At 40.6% G+C, this 24,502-nt stretch overlaps 1 protein-coding gene across 6 annotated transcripts in view; it reads left to right on the forward strand.

Annotated features, from left to right (window-relative positions):
• NSD1 (nuclear receptor binding SET domain protein 1) overlaps window positions 1-24,502 on the forward strand; it is a 148,824-nt gene that overhangs the window by 47,823 nt on the left and 76,499 nt on the right. For all 6 annotated transcript variants that reach the window (XM_005904595.3, XM_070374134.1, XM_070374130.1 and 3 more), the window contains one exon: window positions 17,722-17,857. In XM_005904595.3, the coding sequence (XP_005904657.1) occupies window positions 17,722-17,857 (136 nt within the window). The remainder of the gene's footprint in view (window positions 1-17,721; window positions 17,858-24,502) is intronic.

Raw genomic sequence — 24,502 nt, forward strand, 5'->3', positions numbered from 1 at the left:
ACAGACATAATGGCATACATGCCATTTTCTTTTCTTGCATCAGGCCAGAGAGTATAGCTCTCCTCTCTCGTTCTAGCCTTTTGGGGTTGTAGAGGGCTGCACCCTTTCAGGCCTGTCTTCTGTGCTGTTACCAAACCTGTTTTATTGTGGGTTTGAGAATTTTTATGGCATAAAGCCAAAGGTCTGGGCTAAGCAGGAATGCCTTGGCCTGCATGTTTCTGTTCTACCTTGTGAGCAGGCTGCCCTTTGTGAGCAGCTTCATGCTACATCCAGGCGGGGCTTCCACTGATAGTCTCCTAGCCTCAGCCTTAATTACTGTGTGGTCCTCAATACACCTGTTTCCATGACTAGCCTAGCAGCTGCTCTACTTTCCAGCTTTCAGTGGACCAGTTCCCTGCTTTTCTGCTGTCCTTTTCCAAGACTTCAGTGATTTTCTTTGATCTATTGTCAATGACTTTCTCTTTGATCTTTTGTTTCTGATACTTAGCCAATAAACAAGAGGTCATTTCTTACTCATAACAATTAAGTTGTACACAATAATCTTTAGTCTTTTGCCTCAGCTTGCTGTAGGTTAAAATTGTAATGCTGCCAGAAATTGTTTATCTAACTACTCTTTGCTAGATTTTTTTTTGCTACATGGGTCCCAGATCCCCTTTTTTTCTCAGTGAAAGTTAATAGACGTAGCTCTGACTGCCATCTGCACTGTAGAGAGGATTGGTGAGAGGAGACTTAAGGACTCCAGTTCACTCCTTTGTTCTGTGATTGGTATGGTGAAGTAGGGATCAGACGATGCTGACTTCTAATCCCCACCTTTTGTTAAAGCTCTCTACACTTCTGACAGGATCACTCTTTGTCTCTCTTTCCTGGTCTGCTGTAAATATGGGATAATAAAAACTGTGCTGCCTACCTCACCTGGTTGTTTTTGAGATTCATATGATCAAATGGATGTTAAAAGAGCTTTGACAACTAGAATACACACAAACATTTATTTGACTATGTAGCTGTGAGCAAGGTGGGAGTAAAGCAGATGCTTAAAGTACTATTTTACTTTCTATTCTAGAGTTGAACATTTCCTTTACAGTTCTGGTTGATAATGGGAAAGGAAATCACAATTCTCATAAGGTAGAAGAATTGTAATCACTGACTAAAAATAGCTATAATTTATTTTTGATTTCTTGTACTGAATTAAAAATAGTATTAGAGTTGTTCAGCCTCCTACAAAATTGGAGGTATTATCCTACTTCACAGGCAGAGAAACAAACTGCCAACTAAGAGAGGTAGAGTAACTCTTCAGAGTCTCACAGGTGGTTTAAGAGCATAGCAGGAGTTAAGCCCGTACATTTCTGTTATGCTGACTGGCAGTGTATTTAATTCCTCATTTAATTATAAGCAAATGTATATGAAGGATTAAGACTTTAAATTTAGTCACTCTGAGTTCAGTTCAGTTCAGTCACTCAGTCGTGTCCAACTCTTTGTGACCCCGTGAACCACAGCACACCAGGCCTCCTTGTCCATCACCGACTCCCGGAGTTCACCCAAATCCATGTCCACTGAGTTGGTGATGCCATCCAACCATCTCATCCTCTGTCATCCCCTTCTCCTCCTGCCCTCAATCTTTCCCAGCATCAGGGTCTTTTCAAATGAGTCAGCTCTTCTCATCAGGTGGCCAAAGTATTAGTGAATTACATATGCACAGAATAGTATAGCTATTTATCTTGTTACCCTACTTATCTCATAGTCATGGACAAGGCATTTGGTCCCTCTGTCTTTCACAGTCTCTTTGGGAATAGTTTATCCCTCAGAGAGGACACTCATTTTTAATAAGTTCTAGAAAGTGAAAGGCAGTGGCACCCCACTCCAGTACTCTTGCCTGGAAAATCCCATGGACGGAGGAGCCTGGAAAGCTACAGTCCATGGGGTTGCTGAGGGTTGGATACGACTGAGCGATTTCACTTTCACTTTTCACTTTCATGCATTGGAGAAGGAAATGGCAACCCGCTCCAGTGTTCTTGCCTGGAGAATCCCAGGGACAGGGGAGCCTGGGGGGCTGCCGTCTATGGGGTCACACAGAGTCGGACACGACTGAAGTGACAGCAGCAGCAGCAGCAGAAAGTGAAAGTCGCTCAGTCATGTTCGACTCTTTACGACCGAATGGAATTCTCCAGGCCAGAATATTGGAGTGAGTAGCCTTTCCCTTCTCCAGGGGATCTTCCCAACCCAGGGATCAAACCCAGGTTTCCCACATTGCAGGCAGATTCTTTACCAGCTGAGCTACCAGGGAATCTTAATAAGTTATAATACTATGTAAATTATATAATAGCATTGGAATTGTGTTTCTATTTAAATATTTTTAGGTCAGTTGTTTTGAATTTGAAATATTTCTCTAAACATAGTGTTAAATGGAGGTTAAGTGCCTGTGCTGCCATATTAATTCTTAAAATAATTGAAATAATACCTTTGCAAAGAAACACAGTGAATAATAATATAGCAGCTGCTTTTGAGTTGTAACTTTGTGTTAGGCCCTTTATAACTTTGTAAGTTTGACTTCAGAGAGTCAATGTTTTTTTAAATTTATTAATTAATTTTGGCTGTCCTGGGTCTTCCTTGCTACATAGGCTTTTCTCTAGATACGGAGAGTTACTCTTTAGTTGTGCTACACGGGCTCCTCGTTGTGATGGCTTCCTTGTTGTGAAACACAGGCCCTAGAGTGCCCGGGCTTCAGTAGTTGTGGTATATGGGCTTAGTTGCTCCATGGCATGTGGAATCTTCTCACATCAGGGATCGAACCCGTCTCTTGCATTGGCAGACGTATTCTTTACCACTGAGCCACCAGGGAAGCCCCAGAAAATTTCTGTATAGCATTCAAATGTATTTGTTGTTCTTCAGTCGCTCATTCATGTCCCGACTCTTTGCAACCCCATGGGCTGCAGCACGCCAGGCTTCCTTGTCCTTCACTATCTCCCGGAGTTTGCTCAAACTCATGTCCATTGAGTCAGTAATGCCATCCAGCCATCTCATCCTCTGTCGTCCCCTTCTCCTGCCTCCAATCCCTCCCAGCATCAGGGTCTTTTCCAATGAGTCAACTCTTCTCATGAGGTGGCCAAAGTACTGGAGTTGCAGCTTTAGCATCAGTCCTTCCAATGAACACCCAGGACTGGTATCCTTTAGAATGGACTGGTTGGATCTCCTTGCAGTCCAAGGGACTCTCAAGAGTCTTCTCCAACACCACAGTTCAAAAGCATCAATTCTTCAGCGCTCAGCTTTCTTCACAGTCCAACTCTCATTTCCATACATGACCACTGGAAAAACCATAGCCTTGACAAGACGGACCTTTGTTGGCAAAGTAATAGCTCTGCTTTTGAATATACTATCTAGGTTGGTCATAATTTTCCTTCCAAGGAGTAAGCGTCTTTTAATTTCATGGCTGCAGTCACCATCTGCAGTGATTTTGGAGCCCAAAAAAACAAAGTCTGACACTGTTTCCACTGTTGCCCCATCTATTTCCCATGAAGAGATGGGAACCAGCTGCCATGATCTTCGTTTTCTGAATGTTGAGCTTTAAGCCAACTTTTTCACTCTCCTCTTTCACTTTCATCAAGAGGCTTTTCTCCTAGGAATTCCCTAAAGTTATTGAGTTGGCCAAAGAGTTCCTATGGTTTTAAAGTAAAAGTAAAAGACACATTTTCACCAAGAATTATTGAACAACACATTTACCGTTTTGTTCTACTTCGTTCTGACATTTTTCAGGCAACTTTATAATCCTACCTTACCAAACTTTTTATCTTTTTGAGCAAAGAACTGTACCAGGCACTTTTTACAGTCTTCCAGAGAATTGAAATTTTTTCCATTAGGAGAATTTTGTAAAGACTGAAATAAATAGAAATCCAAAGGTGCCTTGTCGGGTGAATACAGTGGATGAATCAGAACTTCCCAGCTAAGCTGTAACAGTTTTTGTCTGGTTATCAAAGAAACATGCAATGTAGTCTTGCTTTTATCCTGATGGAAGATAACGTGGTTTCTGTTGACTAGTTCTGGTCATTTTTTGTCAAGCGCTGCTTTCAGTTGGTCCAACTGGGGGTAGTGCCTGTTGGAATTAATTGTTTTGTTTTCCAGAATTAGCTCATAGTAGAGGATCCCCTTCCAATAGCACAGTATACACAACATTACCTTCTTCGGATGAAGACTGGTCTTTGGTGTGGTTGGTGGGGGTTCATTTCACTTGTTCTATGATCTTTTCTATTCCACAGTATTATATATTATCCACTTTTCATCATGTCAGCTGTCTCCTGCATGGTCTAATGTTGACTGTTCTCTATATCTTGATTTAATTGCTATCCCCTTCAACTGGTCTGCTCAACTGTGGAGCATTGCCCAGTGAGAAATCTCCAGTGCAAAACTTAGAAATCCATTTTTTACACATTTGATTAGTCACATCACCTTCTCCACATACTGCACAAATCTTTGTTTGCATCTCAGTTGCATTTTTCAGTTCAGTTCAGTCGCTCACTCGTGTCCGACTCTTTGCGACCCCATGAATCGCAGCACGCCAGGCATCCCTGTCCATCACCAAATCCCGGTTGGTTCACCCAGACTCACGTCCATAGAGTCAGTGATGCCATCCAGCCATCTCATCCTCTGTCGTCCCCTTCTCCTCCTGTCCCCAATCCCTCCCAGCATCAGAGTCTTTTCCAATGAGTCAACTCTTTGCATGAGGTGGCCAAAGTACTAGAGTTTCAGCTTTAGCAGCATTCCTTCCAAAGAAATCCCAGGGCTGATCTCCTTCAGAACGGACTGGTTGGATCTCCTTGCAGTCCAAGGGACTCTCAAGAGTCTTCTCCAACACCACAGTTCAAAAGCATCAATTCTTTGGCACTCAGCCTTCTTCACAGTCCAACTCTCACATCCATACATGACCACAGGAAAAACCATAACCTTGACTAGACGGACCTTTGTTGACAAAGTAATGTCTCTGCTTTTGAATATGCTATCTAGGTTGGTCATAACTTTCCTTCCAAGGAGTAAGCGTCTTTTAATTTCATGGCTGCAGTCACCATCTGCAGTGATTTTGGAGCCCCCAAAAATAAAGCCTGACACTGTTTCCACTGTTTCCCCATCTATTTCCCATGAAGTGATGGGACTGGATGCCATGATCTTCGTTTTCTGAATGTTGAGCTTTAAGCCAACTTTTTCACTCTCCACTTTCACTTTCATCAAGAGGCTTTTGAGCTCCTCTTCACTTTCTGCCATAAGGGTGGTGTCATATGCATATCTGAGGTTGTTGATATTTCTCCCGGCAATCTTGATTCCAGCTTGTGTTTCTTTCCAGTCCAGCGTTTCTCATGATGTACCCTACATATAAGTTAAAGAAGCAGGGTGACAATCTACAGCCTTGACGTACTCCTTTTCCTATTTGGAACCAGTCTGTTGTTCCATGTCCAGTTCTAACTGTTGCTTCCTGACCTGCATACAAATTTCTCAAGAGGAAGAGTTGCATTTTACCTTTCTTTAATAAAACATAGTGTGCCAAAAGTGTTGCTTTTTTCTTTCCATCTTCAATATTAAAATTGCTACACAACAAGTCACCAATCTTGATAAGTTTTTTTTTTTTTAATGCATGGTGATTTGACAGCTATAACAATGCAGTGTAACAGAATTGTTTTGAAGGAAGTTAAAGACAACTAAGCACTACTAGAGCCATTTTATGGGAAAAACCGAATGAACCTTTTGGTCAACCCAATAGCTGTTCTAGATGGGGGAATATTTGGATTTCTAAAATGGTTAGGGGGTTACGATATATTTAAATAGTGTGGAAAATTTATTTGTAAAGTGTAAAATCTTATGTAAAGAAAATTTTGGTTTATCTTCAGCAAATAGATGATGCAGTGTTAAAAGCATTTTTATTGGAGTTAGATTTGAATCCCTGCATTGATATTTTATTAATAGTTTTGTGAACCTGGGTAAATGAATTAATTTCTGCCTCAGTTTTTGCATGCATGCTATGGAGAAAAACACCCTCCTACCCTGTTCTTGGAAGCTACTGTGACATCAGAAATAATTAAGTGTTCAGCAAAGTGTCTGATTTTTTATTGTGCCTAAATGTACCTGGCTAGATTGTTATACTTAGTATAGTTGTTTTCCTTAGCAGTTACTCGATGTATGATGTGGTTGGGATACACTTTAACCCTCTTAAAGTACATCTTTAGTTAGTGTGCAGGCTTCTCTTGTTGAGGAGCATGGGCTCTAGAGCTTACAGACTCAGTTGTGGCATGCAGGTTTAGTTGTCCCGAGGCATGTGGGACTCAAGTTCCCCAACCAGGGATCAAACCTGTGCCCTCTGCAGTGGAAGTGGGAAGTGGGGAGTCTTAACCACTGGACCTCCAGGGGAGTCCCATGGAGTTTTATACTTGTTCAAGACCAAATTCCAGATTATATTTCCCCAAACCTGCTTTTCCTGTAGTCTTCTCCATTGTAATAAATGGGAACTCCATCTTTGCAGTATTTAAGGCATAAAGGAGTGATCCTTGAGTTCTCTGTTTTAGCATACACATCCAGTCTATCAGCAAGCCCCCTGCCATCCCAGCTAGGTTCACATAACTGTTACATCACAAGCCCCTTTAAAAGCAAAAGATGGGGGAGGGGTGTGATTAGTTGTTTCAAACTTCTTGGTGCTAGATCTTTTGTTCTTGAGGTCAGGTGATGGTCAGGTAACAGGGTTCCTATAAATCTCTACCAAATGAATGTTATTCTCTGTCTTTACAAGAAAGGGCAAGGTACCAAGGCACTACTTGTACTCTCCAAGGTCTCAGTTCAGTTCAGTTGCTCAGTTGTGTCCGACTCTTTGTGACCCCATGGACTGCTGCACACCAGGCCTCCCTGTCCATCACCAGCTCCCAGAGCCTACTCAAACTCATGTCCATTGAGTCGGTGATGCCATCCAACCATCTTATCCTCTCTCGTCCCCTTCTCCTCCTGCCTTCAATCTTTTCCAGCATCAGGGTCTTTTCCAATGAGTCAGTTTTTCTCATCAGGTGGCCAAAGTATTGGAGTTTCAGCTTCAATGTTAGTCCTTCCAATGAATGTTCAGGACTATTTTCAGTCCTGACTAAGAGGAGGCAGAACTCAGTCGGCAGCTCCTTCAGGGCCAGGTTCCCACATCTTGCCCAGCTGTCATCACTGAGGGAGCCAGGCACCGAACCCAAATGGCCCTCAGTATCCTCAGGCCACCCAAATAGGGGAGACCAGGTCTCACTGACTGCAGCCTAGACAAATGACAAGGGTGGGGGAGAGGTTCACCACTTCCTCAAAGCCTGGGCCAAGGCTAGTGGAGGGCCTTAGTGAGGACTCTGAAGCCCTGAAGAACATAGTCCCCAGTCTGTTCCTTGGGGCCTCCAGCTCACCTGCTGGCTAGAAGCTAAGTTAGCTGGAGGCCTTTTAGGATAAGGCCTGAATCTGACTCTTACTTCACACTCTACCTGATGACCACCACACACCACTGACCCTTGGCTGAATCATTTCCCTGATGGTTCCTCATTGATGGTTGCTTGTGGGCAGGGCCCACCGAAGCACCGACCAATGGCTGAGCAAGAACTGTTGCCTAGTAATAGGGTGCAGAATAATAAGGCACAGCACTGGCTGCCTGATAAGGGCTGTGCTCATACTGCTCTATTAACAATGTCTCTTGTGGAGCATGGGCTCTAGAGAGAGCTGGCTCAGTAGTTGTGATGCACGGGCTTAGTTGTCACTTGGCATGTGGAATCTTCCCAGGCCAGGGATCGAACCCGTGTCCTTTAAATGAGCAGGCGGAGTCTTAACCACTGAACCACAGCCCCTCAATGGTATTTCTTATAGGGCAGATTTGGTAAGGAAGTCCCTTGAAATTTGGGGCTCCCCCAGTGGCTCCATCTTAAAGAATCTGCCGGCAGTGCAGGAGAGTCAGGTGACAGGGATTCTATCTCTGGGTCTGGAAGATCCCTTGGAGGAGAAAGTGGCAACTCATTTTGGTATTCTTGCTGGGAAATTCAGTAGACAGAGGGAGCCTCTTTTGCTACAGTTCGTGGGGTCACAAAGAATTGGACTTGACTGAGTGACTGAACAACAATAATAATATGCTTAAGTGTTTCTTCAGTAATAAAGAATATCATGTTAGTTATTTTGGGGAATTAGCCAGACAGTAACTATTGAACACCCACTGTTTGCCAAGTACTGCTAGGGCTAAGTGTTGGACACAGATAGTGTGAGAGGTCTCCTTTTCGTTAAGGTGACTATAGTCTCTGAGGTCTACTACCTGTAGACTTAAAGATAAGCTTTGCTATTATCATGTTATAATGAAATCATATTGGAAAGTGCTTTATAAGCCACCCAACTTACAGAAATGTAAGATTATTTTTACTTTATTTACTCAAAAAATTCGTATCTTAAAGGAACAACAGTGTGAGTTTTATGTAATCTGTCACCTTAGGTGTCCTACTTGTAAAATACTGAAACTACCTACTTTCAGCATAAGAATAAAGGAACATGGAGAAGGAAATGGCAACCCACTCCAGTATTCTTGCCTGGAAAAGTCCATGGACAGAGGAGCCTAGCAGGCTGCAGTCCATGGGGTTACATGACTGAGCATGTGTGCATGAGGGTGGAGGGTCACGGGTTGGTAGCAATAAACTGGTAGAACTAAAAAAAAAAAAAAAGAATAAAGGAACAGGTAGGAAAAAGTTGAAATTCCAAAGGAAAATTCAGATAGCCCTGTATAATGTAATTCTTTAGAATAATACTTAAAATTTGGTATTTTGTAATATTTTTTTAGCTTTTTTTGGATTGTGTCCTGAGTCATGCGGGATTTTAGTTTTCAGGGATTGAACCCTTGCCCCTTGCAGTGGAAACACAGGATTTTAACCACTGGACCTCCAGGGAAGTCCCAAAACTTGGTATTTTAAATGTTACTAAACATATTTTTTTCTCCTTTTGGAATTGATAAAAACAGTTGTTGTTATTGTTTAGTTGCTAAATCTTATCTGACTTTTTAGAGCCCCTTGGACTCTAGCACATCAGGCTCCTCTGTCCATGGATTTCCCAGTCAAGAATACTAGAGTGTATTACCATTTCTTTCTCTAGGGGATCTTCCTGACAGGGATTGAAACCCATGTCTCCTGCATTGGTAGGTGGATTCATTACCACTTAACCACCAGGGAAACCTGATAGAAGCAGTAGCAGACTGCTAACAGATCTTTGGAATATGATTTTTACTTGTTTATAAACCAGAGAGAGGATTATGTATGTATACTCTGTTTGAGTTGAAGTTGTTCTCAAAATGGATGGTTTGAACTGCTGCTAAGTTACTTCAGTCGTGTCCAACTCTGTGCGACCCCATAGACAGCAGCCCACCAGGCTTCCCCGTCCCTGGGATTCTCCAGGCAAGAACACTGGAGTGGGTTGCCATTTCCTTCTCCAATGCATGAAAGTGAAAAGTGAAAGTGAAGTCGCTCAGTCATGTCCGACTCTGTGTGACCCCATGGACTGCTGCCTACCAGGCTCCTCCGTCCATGGGATTTTCCAGGCAAGAGTACTGGAGTGGGGTGCCATTGCCTTCTCCGAAATCAGTTTTTAGATATTAAATAATCAAGCATCTAAAGAGATGCATTTTGTCTTACACATTGCTATTGTCTTCTAATGTGAGTTTAATTTTATGCAGTTATTGTTACCTAAAATGACAACTGAGTCCTCTGATAATTGTCATGACAGTGTTAGTTTCTCCCCACATTAAGACCTATATCCCTGTACATTCTTGTTTATTTCTCTAATTGTGGCAAGCGGGGGCTATTCTCTAGTTTGTGGTGCATGGACTTCTCACCACAGTGGCTTCTCTTGTTGCGGAGCTCGGGCTCTAGAGTGCGCAGGCTCAGTAGTTGTGGTGCACAGGCTTGGTTGCCCTGAGGCAGGTGCAATCTTAGTTCCTGGACCAGGGTTCAAGCCAGTGTCCTTTATTTTGGCAGGTTAAGCACACTGGACTAGCAAGGAAGTCCTCACTGTACACTCTTAAAAAGTTATTTTAGAAGATATTGTTTGATATACCAATATACAATACTAATGGGTTTTATATTTTAAATTTGTTAAGAGGATAATCTCAGTTAAGTTTTTCTTTTATTTTTTAAATAACTTACTTTTGGCTGTGCTGGATCTTCGTTGCTGTGTGGACTTTTCTCTAGTTGTGGCAAGTGGGGGCTACTTTCCAATTGTAGCTTGCTGGCTTCTCACTGCAGTACCCCTCACGTTGCAGAGCACAGGCTCTAGGGAAAACAGGCTTCCGTAGTTGCAGCCCGGGGGCTTCTGTAGTTGTGGTTCCTGGGCTCTAGAGCACAGGCTCAATAGTTGTGGTGAACAGACTTAGTTTCTCCTCACCATGTGGGATTTTCCTGGATTGGGGATCAAATCCTTGTCCCCTGCATTGGCAGGCGGATTCTTTACCACTCAGTCACCAGAGAAGCCCAGTTATCCTTACTACAAAAATTTTTTTAATTAAAGGGAAGAAAGATACTATTGTAGTATGATTTGGTTGAAGAATAGTTTACTTCGTATGCCTGGGAAGAATCTGGTATCTAAGGGTTATCTACTCTGTGGTAGCATTCAGGTAGAACACAACTTTGCCTGTACCACCTGAGCTTGTTTCATCTTAGAAAACCATTATAGGTCTGGTTTGGATCTCTTGATGGAAATTCAAGGGAAAGTGAAAGGTTTGGAGTTTAGAAGTCCAGTAGTTGTTGGTAAGGGGTGGTTCCTTCTGAGGGTGGTGAGAATCTGTCCCATGCCTTTCTTAATGTCTGGTGGCCTCTGTCGAACCTTGGTTTGTAGAGAGCATTCTCCCTGTGCCTTCACATCACTTCCTTATATTTTAGGTTTTTGTTTAGCCACTAAAGTTGTGTCCAACTCTTTGAGAATCCATGGACTATAGCTGCTAGGCTCCTTTTCCATGGGATTTCCCAGGGAAGAATACTGGAGTGGGTTGCCATTTCCTTCTTCAGGGGATCTTCCCGACCCAGGGATCAAACCCATGACTGCTGCTTAGTAGACAAATTCTTTACCATTGAGCCACTTGAGCTGTTCTGCAATAATGCCTGTCCTCCATTCTAAGCTTAGATGACACTTCTTCACTCTAGTCTTTGTTACTATTGTCCAGGAATTTTGGAGTCAGGAATTCATGTTTGTGTTTCTTGTTTTGCTTTGTATGTAGGTTTTTAGTTGAATTATGGGCTTTTACAAGGAGTTGTTCCGGAGTCTTTCTATCTGAGGTATTTTTAAGCTTCTGAGGAGTCATATCCCTTCCCCCCTTTAATTTTCCTTTGTCCTTATTTTCTCTATTTTCATGCTTGGAAGCCTGTTTTTGGTCTGAAATTCTTGCTTGTTTCTAATTTTTTATATATTGAGGTCACTTATAGGGATTTCCCTGACAATCCAGTGGTTAAGAATCTGCCTTCCAATTCAGGGGAATCATGTGCCATCCCAGTCTGGGAACTAAGATCCCATATTTCTTGGAGGGGCTAAGATCATGTGCTGTGATGAAGATATTGCAGCTAACCCAAAATAACTAAAAACAATTTTTTTTTTATTTAAAAAGATCACTAGTATTTGGGTGGTGTTGTTCATTACTAATATGTATTTGTATAGGCTTTTTTTCCCAGTAGGTTATCATATTGTTTTTTTTTCTTGGTTGTCCTGGTAAATGAATTAAATAATGAGAAAATTAATGTTTCAAGTTTATGAAGATCTTCACCCATGATACCTTTAGTTTAATGAAACTTTTGTGTTTCTCAGCGACTTTTTTTTTCATCATTGTAGTTCAGGCATAATTTCTAAATAGTTGGTATAACTTACGTAAGGTTTGTATTACACTTTCAGTATCCCTTAACTTCATCTGCACTTTGCGTATTTCATTGTTTTCTGCCTAATTTGTTTAATAGGCCTCTTGTTGGTTGTTAACTTTTTTAAAAAATTGAAGTACATTTGATTTACAATATTGCGTTAGTTTCTGGCGTAAAGCAAAGTGATTCAGTTATACACATTCTCCTTTCAGATTCTTTTCCATTTTAGTTTGTTATAATGTATTGGATATAGTTCCCTTTGCTTTATACTGGGACCTTGTTTATCTACCTTATATATAGTAGTTTGTATTTGCTAATCCCAAACGCCCTAATTTATCAACCCCCCTTTTCCCCTTTCAGTTCGGTTCAGTCACTCAGTCATGTCCGACTCTTTGCGACCCCATGAATCGCAGCACACCAGGCCTCCCTGTCCATCACCAGCTCCCAGAGTTCACCCAGACTCACGTCCATAGAGTCAGTGATGCCATCCAGCCATCTCATCCTCTGTCGTCCCCTTCTCCTCCTGCCCCCAATCCCTCCCAGCATCAGAGTCTTTTCCAATGAGTCAGCTCTTCGCATGAGGTGGCCAAAGTACTGGAGTTTCAGCTTTAGCATCATTCCTTCCAAAGAAATCCCAGGGCTGATCTCCTTCAGAACGGACTGGTTGGATCTCCTTGCAGTCCAAGGGACTCTCAAGAGTCTTCTCCAACACCACAGTTCAAAAGCATCAATTCTTCAGCGCTCAGCTTTCTTCACAGTCCAGCTCTCACATCCATACATGACCACAGGAAAAACCATAACCTTGACTAGACGGACCTTTGTTGGCAAAGTAATGTCTCTGCTTTTGAATATGCTATCTAGGTTGGTCATAACTTTCCTTCCAAGGAGTAAGCGTCTTTTAATTTCATGGCTGCAGTCACCATCTGCAGTGATTTTGGAGCCCCCCAAAATAAAGTCTGACACTGTTTCCACTGTTTCCCCATCTATTTCCCATGAAGTGATGGGACCAGATGCCATAATCTTAGTTTTCTGAATGTTGAGCTTTAAGCCAACTTTTTCACTCTCCACTTTCACTTTCATCAAGAGGCTTTTTAGTTCCTCTTCACTTTCTGCCATAAAGGTGATGTCATCTGCATATCTGAGGTTATTGATATTTCTCCCAGCAATCTTGATTCCAGTTTATGCTTCTTCCAGCCCAGCGTTTCTCATGATGTACTCTGTATATAAGTTAAATAAGCAGGGTGACAATATATAGCCTTGACATACTCCTTTCCCCCTTTAGTAAACCATAAATTCATACTCTGTTAAGTCTGATTCTGTTTTGTAAATAAGTTCATTTGTAACATTTTGGATTCCATATATAAGTGATATCATATGTTGTTTGTCTTTCTTAGCCCAGTTTACTTCACTTAGTGTTAAACTCTCTAGTTCTATCCATGTTCCAGCAAAGAGCATTACTTCATCCTTGTTATGACTGAGTAGAAATTCTATTGTGCTTCCGTGATGTCTCAGATGGTAAAGAATCTGCCGATCTGCCTGCAATTTGGGAGACTTGGCTTCAGTCCCTGCATTGGGAAGATCCCCTAGAGAAGGGAATAGCTACCCACTCAAGTACTCTTGCCTGGGAAATCCCATGGACAGAGGACCCTGACGAGCTACTGTCCATGGGGTCGCAAGGAGTCGGATACAACTGAGCGACTAACACTTTCACTTTCAGAATTACATTGTATATGAATACTGCATCTTTATCCATTCATCTGTTGATGGACATTCAGGTTGCTTTCATGTCTTGGCTATTGTAAATAGTGCTGCTGTGAACATGAGGTGCATATATCTTTCCAATTGGAATTTTCTCTGGATAATGCCCAGGAGGTGGATTGTTGGATCATATGGCAGCTCTACTTTTTAGTTTTTGAGAAACCTCCGAAGTGTTTTCCAGTTTTCACTTTTCTCCACACCTCTCCAGCATTTATTATTTGTAGATATATATATTTTTTCAATGATGGCCATTCTGATCAGCATTAGGTGGTACTTTGTTATAGCTTTGCATATTTGATTTGCATTCCTCTAACAACTAGCAGTGTTGAGCATATTTTCATGTGCCTATTGGCCTGCTGTATATCTTCTTTGGAGAAATATCTGTCCAGATCTTCTGTCTTCCTTTTAAACATTAATTTGGCTGTGTGGCATCTTTAGTTGCAGCATGTGGGATTTGTGAGCAGGGGCTGCTCCTCATTATGATGGGTTTCTCGTGGTGGCTTCTCTTGTTGTGGAGCACAGGCTCATGGTGTACAAGCTTCAGTAGTTATGGCGTGTGGGCCTTATGAATTGTGGTACTCTGGACTCTGGCTCAGTAGTTGGGGCTCGCAGGCTTAGTTGCTTCACAGCATGTGGAATCTTCCTGGCCTAGAGAGATCGAACCTATGTCCCCTGCATTCACAGGTGGGTTCTTAACCATGGGACCAGCAAGAAAGACCAGATTTGTTTTTCTGTCCCATTTTGGTATCATGGTTTTAAAATTTTGAAGCCATTGCTAGCTTTGAAGTAATTTTTTTTTCCCCTGATAACTTACAGAATGATAATAGGCAAAAATGGCGCCTTTGCATGGTGCTTTTGAAAAAGTTTTTTTAAAAAAACATTGTAGCTTCTGTCTGTGTTCCTAGTAACTGTATATACATGAAGAACTAATTACACTGTTTTTTAAAAATTTATTAAGCACCTACTATCTGACAGACACACTAGGCATTAGTATTATTTTTAACTATTTTACTTTTGGCTGTGCTGGGTTTTGATTGCTGTGCAGACTTTTCTCTAGTTGTGGTGAGCAGGAGCTACTCTGTAGTTGAAGTGTGTGGGCTTCTCATTGTGGTGGCTTCTCTCGTTGCAAAACACAGGCTTGATGAGTGGGCTTCAGTAGTTGTGACACATGGGCTCAGTAGTCAAGGCTCCTGAGCTCTGGAGCACAGGCTCAGTAGTTGTGGTGCACAGGCTTCAGTTGTTCCTTCTCATGTGGGATCTTCCTGGACCAAGTATTGAATGCATGTCTCCTGCCTTGGCAGGTGGATTCTTTGCCACTGAGCCACCAGGGATGCCTGAGACTATTTTTAGTAAGTGTATTCTGTGAGAATTACCTTTCTCTGAATGCAGTCTTACAGTTGAATGGTAACTTACAAATCATGGAATTGAGCCTAGTACTTTGGTATCCTTGAGCCCCAGATATTACTGATCATTATTTTATTTGAATGATTTCACTCTTTTCATTCACAAATATTTCATTTAATTCCTATTTATTTATTTGGTTGTGCTGGGTCTTAGTTGCAGCATCTGAACTCTTAGTTGTAGCACATGAGATCTAGTTCCCTGACCAGAGGTCAAACTCAGGCCCCTTGCATTGAGAGTGAGAGTCTTAGTTATTGGACCACCAGGGAAGACCCTATTCAGCATATTCTTTATTGAACACTCTATATTTCAGGTGGGTACTTCTGTGGGCAGTAAGCAGGGACAATCAGGTCTGAAACAGGAACTCATCAAGCCTCTTTTGAGACTTGGAATTTATGGAAAGTCATATTGTTTGTTTGCCTTCTTGGAGTAAATGTATAGATCCTTTGTCCAAGTATCTTAGGTGCTGTTTTTAGCTACCTAGAAACAGTTTGGCATATGTGCCACTCCTTTGTGTGGTTTATCAGGTGGGAAACTCAGTCCTAGTAAACTCAAAGTCATCTTTCTCTCAGGGCAGGAGACCTGTACTGTTGATGGGATGTTAAAGATGTTGTTGTTGTTCATTCACCAAGTCGTGTCTGACTTCTTTGTGACCCTATGAACTGTAGCACTCCAGGCATCCCTGTCTTTCACTATCTCCCGGAGTTTGCTCAGACTCATGTGCATTGAGTCAGTGATGCCATCCAACCATCTTATCCTTTTTCAATCCTTTCTCTTCCTGACTCATTGGAAAAGACCTTGATGCTGGGAAAGATTAAGGGCTTTTCCAGTGAGTTGGTTCTTTGCATCAGATGGCCAAAGTATTGGAGCTTTAGCATCTGTCCTTCCAGTGAATATTCAAGGTTGATTTCCTTTAGAGTTGATTGGTTTGATCTCTTTGCAGTCCAGGGGACTAAAGAGTCTTCTCAAGCACCACAATTTGAAAGCACTGATTTTTTTTTTTTTTGGTGTTCAGCCTTCTTTATGGTCCAACTCTCATATCTGTACATGACTACAGGAAACACCATAGCTTTGACTATACAGACCTTTGTTGGCAAAGTGATGTCTCTTCTTTTTAATACATTGTCTAGGTTTGTCATTGGAGAAGGCAATGACAACCCACTCCAGTACTCTTGTCTGGAAAATCCCATGGACAGAGGAGCCTGGTAGGCCGCAGTCCATGGGGTCGCTAAGAGTCGGACATGACTGAGCGACTTCACTTTCACTTTTCACTTTCATGCATTGGAGAAGGAAATGGCAACCCACTCCAGTGTTCTTGCCTGGAGAATCCCAGGGACGGGGGAGCCTGGTGGGCTGCCGTCTATGGGGTCACACAGAGTCGGACATGACTGAAGTGACTTAGCAGTTAGCGGGTTTGTCATAGCTTTTCTTCCAGGCCACAAGCATCTTTTAATTTCATGGCTGTAGTCACCATCCACGGTGATTTTGGAGCCCAAGAAATTAAAATCTGTCATTGTTTCCATTTTTTTCCCACTTATTGGCCATGAAGTGATGGGACCTGATACCATGATCTTCTTTGAATGTTGAGTTTTAAGCCACCTTTTTCACTCTTTCTTCTTCATCAAGAGCCTTTTTAAGTTCCTCTTTGCTTTCTGCCATTAAAATGATGTCATCTGCATATCTGATGTTGTTGATATTTTTCCTGGCAATCTTGATTCCAACTTGAGCTTCATCCAGCCCAGCATTTTACCTTGTGTACTCTGCAAGTAAGTTAAATAAGCAGGGTGACATTATGCAGTCTTGACATACTCCTTTTGTTCCATGTCCGGTTCTAACTATTGTTCCTTGACCTGCATACATATTTCGCAGGAGGCAGGTAAGGTGGTCTGGTATTCACATCTCTTTAAGAATTTTCCAGTTTGGGCTTTCTGTAATTGCAGTGAGCCGGAGCAGCTCTTCCTTTGCTTTGCATAGGCTTCTCATTGCAGTGGCATCTCTTGCTGCAGAGCACAGGCTGTAGGCATGTGAGTTTCAGTAGTTGTGGTACTTGGGCTCAGTAGTTCTGTTACATGGGCTTAGTTGCTCCCTGGCTTGTGGGATTTTTCTGGACTGGGGATTGAACCCATATGCCATGCAATGACTGGAGAATTCTTAACCACTCGCCCTTCATTGTTAATTAATTAACAGAAATGTCTATGTTTGAGAAGAATGGAGAGTATCACTTGCCCAAGGGACCACAGTATCCTCCCCACCCTCCAGTTTTATTGAGATGTAGTTGGCATGTAACACTGTAATGGGATCAAAGTCTCTTGATATTGTTAACATTTTTCTTGGGCTCCCTGCTTCCACCCTGTGTTGTATTGTGATCCAAGGACTAAGGCAAAGATATCTTTTCCTTGGGATGATTCTGTTTCTCTGTTACTCAGTTTTTAGTTTTTTAGAATTTAAAATACTTATTTTCCTAGAATGCAGGTAGATTGCTTATGTCAAGCAAATATAAATTGAGAGCTACTACCAACTGGAATATGTTATAAACAGTTAAGACAAAATAATTTAGTTCTACTTATTTTGTAATTGTTGTTAAGGTGGAGTGTTTCATTTAGTATTCTTTAGGTCATTTTGTCTCAGAAGGCATGTGGGAAGGTGATGTTTTAAACACTTGTTTTAAAAAGTGTTGATTTTTATTGATGCTCCATGTTTTGTCTGTCTAAAGTGTCAACCCAAGAAAAAGGCTACGCCGCTGAAGTATGAAGTTGGAGATCTCATCTGGGCAAAATTCAAGAGACGCCCATGGTGGCCCTGCAGGATTTGTTCTGATCCGTTGATTAATACACACTCAAAAATGAAAGGTAAAACTTGCAGCTGATGATTATATAATATAGTATGGAATTATAAACTTGCAGTTGCCTTTAGTAACAATTTATATTTACTTTTGATCAGTTCAGTAGTGTATAGTTATGTATTTTAACCTCTTTTGGATTTCTTTTAAAAAGGTTTGTTTTATTTTGCTCTATGATTTTAAAAATTCTCATTTAGTCTATCTGTAGATGCCAGAAAAATGTTAGGCTTTATTGTGTAAAGTTTATATTATTCAGAATCATTTTTCAGTATATTTATGTTTTTCTACTTCAGTCTTCAGATTTGTGTCATTTGTTAGTTTTAAAGCTGAAATAATTACAAAGAATGCTTATAAATTATCTTGAATTTTAAAATCTTGATTTAAAATATTTTCTTCAGTTGCTGTTGTTTGTTACTTGATTATTCTGTTTGTATCTTAATGTCTTAACTTCTCCCTGTTTCCTATTAAGATATTCTGTGATTTTATTGTAGTTTTAATGTATGTATTTTAGTTTTTGACTAAGTTGCTAACACATTTGGGGCTTCCCTGGTTGCTCAGCTGGTAAAGAATCAGCCAGCAATGCAGGAGACTTGGGTTTGATCCCTGGGCTGGGAAGAGTCCTTGGAGAAGGGAACGGCTACCCACTCCAGTATTCTGGCTGGAGAATTCCGTGGACTGTATAGTCCATGGGGTCGCAAAGAGTCAGACACGACTGAGAGACTTTCACTTGCACTTTTTTCACTAACATATGCACAAGGTTTAAAAAAAAAATCTCTGATCTGTCCGATTCTTTACCTCTTTTCAGAGAGTAGCCAATTGTTATTAATGTTTCTTTCTAAACTTGCTTTATGTAAATACAACTATGTATTCTCATCTCCCTATCCTCCTTTTATTTAACATAAACGTAGCATATTGTAGGTACAGTTTTTTCACCTGTTTGACTTCTTGGAGATTATAACCATTCCCTGTTGATGGATGTTTAGGTTGTTTTTAATCTTGGGTTGAAAATATTATACATATACATACACACGTGTTTGTGTGCATACAAAACAGTGTTATAAACAATAACTGTATTTAATGTCTTTATCTGTAGGATGATTTACCACAAGTGGTATGCTGGATTTTATTTTATATTTTGAATACTAGTATTGAAGTACCCAAATACTTTTATAGCTCACTGTTTAAAGAAAATGATACCTAACTTTGTGACCTCCTTGGACATTTAAGTTCTTCTGTAGAAAATTCTTTTAGTCCCTCTGCCCTTCTATGCCTGTGACATTGCTGGTTTCTTACTCATTGTGGTGTCCTTTATGTGCACTAGTTGGGTCGATGTCATTTGTTCAACAAGTAATCAGTATGTTCTAGAAGTACTGTGCTAGGTATTGGGATCTAGTCATCGGCAACGCATTTTGCTTGCCCTTATATATAATTAGAGTCCAGTTGAAAAGAGAAGGCACCACCAAATAGACGAAATAACTAATTACTTAACAGAGAGGTGTGTTCAAGGAAAAATACTGATGATGTGAAGTGATGTTGGTGATGATGTGAAGGTACCTAACCTGAACTTTTGGAGCAGGGGTAGTCAGGGCCAGTGGTGTAGGGTCGTCGGGGCCAGTGTTGCTATAAAGTTATGTTTGATCTGAGATGTGATAGGGCAAGTAGAAAAGAAGGTTCCAAGCACAGAAAGTAGTATATGTTCTGCTCCTGTGAGGGCTGCAGCCCATAGAGTTATGGAATGTGGTATGGCGTGAGGCTGGAGAAATAGATGTGATTCAGATCATGTAGCATTTTGTAGACTTCATTAATATTTTGTATTTTTTCCTAAGAACAGTACCATTAACATGCTGTGAGCAGAGGGAGATGTGATCTGATCTATATATTTTCAAGTTCACTTAGTGCAGTGTGGAAAATGATTTGGAGGGGGCACAGGAGATGATTAAATGGGTTTTCACAGTGATTATGTCAAGATTATAGTGGTAAAGAGGAAATGAAGACTACTTAGGAAGTAAAATGTGTATGATTTGTTAATGGATGGATAATGGGAAGTGAGGGAGAATGAAGGCTAAGGTTTCTGTATCTCAGGATGGTCCCCAAGTTTTTAGCTACACCAGCATGTAAAAATGTAGCCATTTCCTGAGAGCACTGGAACATCTACAACTTGGAGGTGACATCTTCTTATTAATATTATTTGAAGCCATGAGGAAAGCATGGATGCGTTGGCCTTGGGAGAAGATAATATGGTGAGGAAAAAAAGGTGGCTCTGAGGAAGCCAGCATTTGAGGTCTGTGTGGAGGAGACTGAGTGTGCAAAAGAGATGGGAAAAAAATCAGAGATAAAAGGGAAACACCAGAAGCATATGGTATTGGTGACTAGATTTGTTTTATAAAGCAAGTGTGGTCAGTTTGGTTGAACGGTGCCTAGAGATGAGATAAAAAGTCCATTAGGTGTAAGGAGCTGGAGATCCCTGGTAATCTTTTTTGATGGTACAATTGTGGCTGAAGTGTGTGTGTGTATGTGTGTATTGGTAAGGGAAAGAATTCTTAGTATTCTATGTATTTATTATTGGTAGTCAATCTCTCCTAATTTCTGTTCTCTCTCCATATGAACTGATGCATCGTAATTTGTTATTTTTCATCATCTTGAGGAAATACCACCTGGAACTTTTTCTGTCCCTTCAGTCGACATGGGTTACCTTCTGTGCCTAGTGAAGAGCTATCATCTTGGAGATTGCCCTCAATACTCTTGTGTCAAATTTCATCTCTTCCTTGTTTTTGATTTGCTTACTATTATATAAAATACATAGTAAGCCCTTAAGTAGTTTCCTGTAAAGGAAGCACGGAGGTAAAGTTTTTTGAGACCTTTGAGATCTGGACATATTTCTGTTCTTTTCCTGTACTTGTTTGGTAGTTGAGCTGTATAAAATAACTAGGCTGGAAATAATTTTTGCTCACAATTCTTTGAAGGCATTGCTCCATTGTCTTTTAGCTTCCAGAGTTTTCTATTAAATCTGAGATTGTTTTGATTTATGATCTTTTGCATGTGATTTTTGTCCTTTACTCTGAAAGCTTGTAGTCTCTTCTGTTCTGATAGTTCATAGACTATACCTTGCTGTGAGTCTGTTTTCATTCTTTGTAATGGGTACTTAGTAAGCCCCTTTTGATCTACAAGGTTAGTTTTCTTTAGTTCTGGAACATTTTCTTTAATTTTTTCATTGATTGTTTCCTTCCTTTATTTTCCTGTAAGTCTTATTCACATGTTGACTTTTCTGCATTGAACTAATTTTTTTTTTTTTTGGTTGAATTTTTTTTGTTTTGCTCTACTTCATGGAGTAGAGCACACATGAGTGTGTTGATGTAGTTGGTTCATGGATTTGCTCACTTTTTGTTTTTTTTAAAAGAAATTTCCTTTTTTAAAATTAATTAATTGATGTGCTGTGTCTTTGTTGCTGTGCATGGGCTTTCTTTAGTTTTGAGTGGGTGCTTCTCATTTCTGTGGCTTCTCTTGTTGCAGAGCATGGGTTCTAGGGCACACCAGCTTTAGAGACAGGTTTAGTTGCTCCATGGCATGTGGAATCTCCCCAGACCAGAGATTGAACTTGTGGCCCCTTCATTGGCAGGCAGATTCTTAACCATTGGACTACCAGGGAAGTCCATGCTCACTGTTGATTGATAGATTTTAGTATCTCTTATGTAAGTTAACATAATCCTCATCCAGGTGTTTCCCAGCTTCGGAAACTGTGTAACATACCTGCATGCTAATAATTTATTCACCTGTTCCCTCTTATTCTCCTGTCCTTAATGAGCCTATCCTTGAACATCTCTTTATTGTAGTGTTAGTGGAGATTAGGAGATGGAGTGAATTTAGAAGTGCTTACTCAGTTCTTCTTCTTGACCTGGAAATACTCTCACTTCATCTTGAATAGACTTTTAGCCAGTCTTGTTTTTATGTTTTTCTATATTTTATGCTTTTCTGTGCTTCCACTTCTGGAGTTCCCGTTGCAAAGCAATCTAGGGGTAAATGTAAATCAGATTACTTCTTAGCTTTTCTCAAGGCTGACCTCTCATTCATTTGGTTTAACTCTTGTCACCATCTGACTTTCAGCTTTGCCAGATTTTTATTGTTTCTTTTCCTGTATTTTATATTTTGTATCTTTTTAAAAAAATTTTATTTGGAGGATAATTGCTTTACAATGTTGTGTTAGTTCCTGCTATACAGTAATGTGAATCAGCTATTAACTATACATACATCCCCTCCCTCTTGAGCCTCCCCCCCCCACCCCCGTTTGCTTTTATAAAAATTGCTCTTTGTTGTTCATTTGCTAAGTCATGTCTAACTCTTTCCGACCCCATGAACAGCAGCAGCATGCCAGGCTTCCCTGTCCTTCACTGTCTCCCAGAGCTCAAACTCATGTCCATTGAGTCTGTGATGCCATCCAACCATCTCATCCTCTGTCCCCCTTCTCCTCCTGCCTTCAATCTTTCCCAGCATCAGGGTCTTTTCTAGTGAGTCAGCTCTTTGCATCAGGTGGCCAAGGTATTGGTGCTTGAGCATCAGTCCTTTCAGTGTATATTCAGGGTTGATTTCCTTTAGGATTGACTTGTTTGATCTCCCTGCAGTTCAAGGGACTCTCAAGAGTCTTTTCCAGTACCACAGTTTGAAAGCAGCAATTCTTTGATTCTCATCTCTCTACATCCTTAGCACCAATTGTTACCTGAGTTTTTTTTTTTTTTAAGTAAACAGTGTACGTATATAACAGAATTTTATCATTTCATCCATTTTATAAGTTTATAGTTTAGTGGCATTAAGTACATTCACATTTTCGTGAAATTATTTGCACTGTCCATCTCTAGCACTTCTTCATATTCTTAAACTACAACTACTAATTTAACAAAACTTTCAGCCCCTGGTAAATACTATTCTACTTTTTCTTATGAATTTGACTATTCTAGGTACTTCATATAAGTGGAATCATGCAGTGTTTGTCCATTTGTGTCTGGCTTATTTTATTTAACATAATGTCTGTAAGGTTCATCCACGTTGTTGTGTTATTCATTTGTGAGGCTCAGTGGTTTTCATTTATATATATATGCCTCATTTTGTTCATCTTTACATCCTTCAGTGGATATGAGGGTTGTTTTCTCATTTTGGTTATTGTGAATAATGCTTCTATGAACATTGGTGTTCAGCTATCTTCCCTATCTGACTTTTTATTAATATCTAGTCCTTTTCATTTGTTTTCTTAAGCAAATCTTTCGAATTTTGTTTTCCCCCACTGCAGCCACCTTAGTTTATGTTCTGGTCATCTTGAGTATACACTAGTGGTGTGGCAACCCATTCCAGTACTCTTGCCTGGAAAATCCCATGGACGGAGGAGCCTAGGGGCTGCAGTCCACGGGGTCGCTGAGAGTTGGACACGACTGAGCATCTTCACTTTCACTTTCATGCATTGGAGAAGGAAATGGCAACCCACTCCAGTGATCTTGCCTGGAGAATCCCAGGGACGAGGGAGCCTGGTAGGCTGCCATCTATGGGGTCGCACAGAGTCGGACACGACTGAAGCGACTTAGCAGCAGCAGCAGTGGTAATTTCTGGTCTCCTGTGTCTCCTTTTTGTTTCCTCTTAAATGTAATATTCATTGGTCAAGGAGATTTATCTTTCTAAGGTACAGAACTGAACCTGTAGTTCTACCATTTAAATGCAGTTCAGTGCTAATGGGATAATGGTCAGACTCTTAACATGGCATCCAACCTCTTCAGGTAGTTTCCCTTTCCTTCAACTTTTTGATTTAGTGTTCTGAGCTACTTATTGTTCGTAGCTGTTTCATTTGTTCTGTTCATTTATGTCTTTGAGCGTTCTGGGCCCTCTTATAGGAATTCTTCCCTCAATTCTCTCCCTTTAAAAATTTTCTACTCAGGTGTCCCATTTGTCCTCCAATTAATGATTTTACTTAAAAAAAAAAAAAAAAGAATATTAACAACCTAAGTGTCCATCAGTAGATGAACAGATAAAGAAAATGTGGTATGTATACACAGTTTAATATTATTCAACCATTCCAAAGAAAGCACCCTTTCTATTTGTGACAGCATGAAAGTACCTGGCAGGCATTGTATTAAGTGAAGTACGTCAGAGAAATATAAATACCATATGAACTCCCTTATATGTGGAATCTAAAAATCCCAAAATCCAGAAAACGAAACCAAGTTCATAGATCGTGAGAATAGGTTGCTCGCTGTCAGAGGCCCAGGGTGGGGTGGGTCAGGAATGGCAAAATGGGTGAAAGGGGGGTCAAAGTAGTAGTTATAAAAGAAATAAATAAGTCACATGGATATAATATACAATGTGGCAACTGTAGTTGATACTGCATTGTATATTTGAAATTTGCTAAGAGAGTAGATCTTGAAAGTTCTTATCACAAGAAAAAAAATTTTTATATTGATGTAAATATCAAATCATTATGTTGCATACCTGAAACTAATTATACCTTAATGTTAAGAAATGCCATTGCCAATACATGCCATCAAATGATAAATTTGAGTGTATGCAATGCACTCAAAGATTAAAAAAAAAACAGTGTTCATGTTACATCAATTAGCATGCTGTTTTACTCTCTTTATACTGTGTGTCTCGTACCTGTCAGGCAGTGAATTCTTTCCAT

The sequence above is a fragment of the Bos mutus genome, chromosome 7, assembly GCF_027580195.1.
Source record: "Bos mutus isolate GX-2022 chromosome 7, NWIPB_WYAK_1.1, whole genome shotgun sequence".
NCBI lineage: Eukaryota > Metazoa > Chordata > Mammalia > Artiodactyla > Bovidae > Bos > Bos mutus.